The sequence below is a fragment of the Poecilia mexicana genome, unplaced genomic scaffold, assembly GCF_051168715.1.
Source record: "Poecilia mexicana isolate PSO_F unplaced genomic scaffold, ASM5116871v1 scaffold_1, whole genome shotgun sequence".
Lineage (NCBI taxonomy): Eukaryota > Metazoa > Chordata > Actinopteri > Cyprinodontiformes > Poeciliidae > Poecilia > Poecilia mexicana.
In genome coordinates this window covers 4,142,482-4,146,217 of record NW_028263370.1, presented here as the reverse complement: position 1 = coordinate 4,146,217, position 3,736 = coordinate 4,142,482, and the positions used below count along the sequence as shown (strand labels likewise).

At 41.6% G+C, this 3,736-nt stretch overlaps 1 protein-coding gene across 1 annotated transcript; it reads right to left on the bottom strand.

Annotated features, from left to right (window-relative positions):
- Window positions 1–414: 414 nt before the first annotated feature.
- On the bottom strand, window positions 415–2,788 carry cnnm2b (cyclin and CBS domain divalent metal cation transport mediator 2b). Its single transcript, XM_088007367.1, has one exon. The coding sequence runs from the start codon at window positions 1,990–1,992 to the stop codon at window positions 415–417; it is 1,578 nt and encodes a 525-aa protein (XP_087863493.1). The 5' UTR covers window positions 1,993–2,788.
- Window positions 2,789–3,736: the final 948 nt, after the last annotated feature.

The window sequence follows — 3,736 nt, the reverse complement described above, 5'->3', positions numbered from 1 at the left end:
ACGTTGTTACAATTAGACATCTTGAATGTTAAACAGCTGTTTATGTGCACTACACAGCATAACTAACTATTTCTGACAATTACAGTTTCGCTAAAGGAGAGGTCCAGAGGCAAACATGAAAAGTAAAGTGAGAAAAAGTATATTACAAAATGAAGAGATATATATAAGAATGAATAAATTAATACTAATAAAAATGAGTATTAATGCTTATTCTGAAAGTGAATAAAGATCGAGTGAAGATGATCAAAATGATTGAAAATATATAAAACAGGAATATGATCAGACACACATTGTGGTTGAAAACCAGTGGATTAATAGCTTTGTAACTACCCTGACTTTGACACAATTAATATTTAAAACTATGCTTTAAATATTGAATTGGCGATTGAATTTCCCAATTAATTATTATAAGACTTACATGAAAGATGACTTAACTAAAAAAATGTATTGGATTGTGTCACTTTTGGCTTTCCATACAGGGAGAACAACAAACGTGCTTTTCTCACCTTTTTTAAACTCCTCCAGCATCGCATCCAGCTTGGTGTCATTAAACACAAAATGCAGCGAGTGGCTGTAAAACTTTGTGATGGTTTTGAGCGGCGTGCAATCATCCGGGTCAACGAAGGCCAGGTCCTTGACAAACAGCAGATCCACTATATTGGACCTCTCGCCCTCGAACACCGGGATGCGCGTGTAGCCGCTCCTCATGATCTCGGCCATGGTGTTGAAGTCCAGGATCGTGTCCCCGGGCATCATGAAGCAATCTCTCAGCGGCGTCATGACGTCCTCCACGGTCTTAGTCCGGAGCTCCAGCGCGCCCTGGATGATGTTCAGCTCCTCCTTCACCAGGTCGTTGTAGGGGTCCGTGACGCGCAGCATCTCCAGCAGCTTCTCCCTGTTGTACACGGTGCCGATCTCCTGTCCGAGCAGGTAATCCAGCAGCTTGCTCACCGGGTAGGACGCGGGGAAGGTGAGCAGCATGAAGAACTTGGTGAGGAAGATGGTGTTTGCCCCCACGGCCAGGCCGTGCCTGGAGCAGATGGCCTGCGGCACGATTTCACCGAAGATAACGATCCCGATGGTGGACATGACCACCGCGATGAGCCCGGAGCCAGCGATGTCGTCCAGGAGGATGGTCAGCGTGGTGTTCACCAACACGTTCCCGAGCAGGAGCGAGCAGAGCAGGTAGTTGCCCTGGCTCCGGACCGGCTCTATCTTCTTGGCGTAGTTCTTCTCCCTCTCCGTGCCGCAGTTCTGGACGATCTGGAGCTCCATGGGATCCAGAGCCATGAGCCCCAGGTTCAAGCCGCTGAACATGCCGGACAGGCACAGGAGCATGGAGATGAAGATGACCTGGAGCCAGAAAGGCAGCAGGAACTTTTTCTCCTCCACCACTATCACTTTGGTGTCGTCCCCGTCGTGGTAGATCCAGGTGTTCTCCGTCCACGGGTCGTGCAACCCGGCCACCGCCGGCGTGGAGGTGGCGATGCAAAGGTAGTACGCTTTACTCCTCTCGGTCTTCCGCAGGGGTTTGACCTCAATCTCGACTACTCCGGATGTTTTCCGATTCAATATGATGTTGGGTAATATAATTATATCCGAAGTCCTAATTCCGCAGGGATGCGAGCCGGACGAGTCCTCCCGGCTCTGGTTATCCCCCGAGGAGCTGTCAAAGCCCCCCACCGCCCGGCTCCGCTCGTGTTCCGTGAAGGCAATCTTGGACCAGGTCTCGTTGTTGATGTTCTGCCCGTAGACCCTCAGTTTCACCCGAGACCGCTCGCTCACCCGCAGGTAGCCTTTATCCATGAAGGAAATGTCGTCCGTGTCCTCCAGCCGGAGCCCGATGATGACGGTCTCCTCGGAGCCCTCCTTGCCACTTGTCGGGGTGACACAGCAGCCAGTGACAGCTAAGAAAATCATCGCCAAAGCTCGGACCCGGCTAAGTGACGCCATTTTTGCAATGTTGGGTCCAGGGGATAAGGGATCTGCCATATCGATGACCGTTTGGGCAAGCAAGCTCCTGAATGAAAAGGGCTTTGAAAAATCAGAGCCAGTCGGAGTCCGCCTTCATCTCCGCCCAGGGCTGCCGTGACTTGTGCATCGGGACCTGCTCTTTCCCACTACGTGTCCGACACTGAGAAGCAGCCAGCGCAGGCTTACAGGCCAACTCGTGCCTCTCTCTGTGTCCCCAAGACGGGCGACGGGAAGGACCAATCAGGGGCGGCGGCCGAGCCGGGGGGCGGGGCGTCCGCAGCCTCCTTGGCGAATCAGATTCCGGAACAAGTGCAGCTCATCTTTGGAGGCAGAGAGAACTCTCTACCCGTTGACTTTTTAAAGCAGGCTTCTTTATGCACCCTGCACTCGGGGGCACGACTCCTGGCTGATTTAATAAAAAGATAAGCCACATGGGTCAGCGTCAGACTGTTTGGAGCAAAAAAATAAAGTTTCTGTAAGTGGACTTAAGGTAAAGCAAAAATATAACTCAGTTAGAAATTAAAAAAACAAATTGTTTTCACAAGCAACTTGCAGGAAAGAGTATCATAAAACAGGAGCATATTAAAAAAAAGAATAATGTAAAAAAAAAGTTAGTGTGTGCCAACAATTTTACTCTAAAATGTACATATACATATTAAATTAAGTACAGTTTTCACAGACAACACAAGAAGGTAGCACAGCAAAATACACCAGTTTACAGAACAAAATAGTACAATCACAAATGTATATAATAAAATCTTAAGTTTAAATCGACTACTTACACACAGTGAGAGATTTCAAGTGTTTATATCTGATTATTCAGTGCTTATGGCTGACAGATTAAAAAAACTAATATATATATATATATATATATATATATATATATATATATATATATATATATATATATATATATATATATATATATATATATATATGTATATATATATATATATATATATATATATATATATATATATGTATATATGTATATGTATATATATATATGTATATATATATATATATATATATATATATATATATATATATATATATATATATATATATATATTTCTTTTTGAAAACTGAGACCAATAAAAGTGATTTCAAAGAGTAGAGTATGTTTACACTGTACAATAATGTGTTTTCAGTACTTTGTTGTGGCTCTTTATATATAAAAATTCAACACATTAAAACGCTGTATAGTGACATGGGCTTATAGGTTTGGGTATTTTTAGAATTTTGGAAAATACAGTGATTATTACACAGAGATGTATTGAAAATGAACATATTTTATTACATAATTAAATTAACTGAGCTATACACATTGTATGTCCATATAAACCAACAACAGTTGTTTAAAAAATACATTATAAAATACTTTTGTTGTTAAAGTTTGTTCAAACAGGTACAACTTATTTCTCTTGAGTATTTTAGCTTCAACTTATCCAATTTATTGCTCCATTTAATTTTTTTCTGATATTTTTTCAGTTTTTTTTAAAGAGTCCTTTTAAAGTATTTGATTAAAAAAATCTGATATATTACTATTACTTTTTTTGCTGCTGACATAAACTTAGTTTTTGGGAATTTCTCAGTTAGGGATAAATAATATATTCTATTGTAATTGCCAATTAAAATCTTTTTGTAAAGGTTAATACAGCATTCATTAGAACAAGCTAGGTACATGTATGAATGGTATGAAGCCTAGTGATTAAGACGAGTGAACAAAGTGTAGGTACATTATTTTGTAGTTCCCATTTGC

What these genes read in the sequence shown, in the direction of transcription:
- cnnm2b (XM_088007367.1), bottom strand. Translation starts at nt 1,992, where the DNA reads ATGGCAGATCCCTTATCCCCTGGACCCAACATTGCAAAAATGGCGTCA.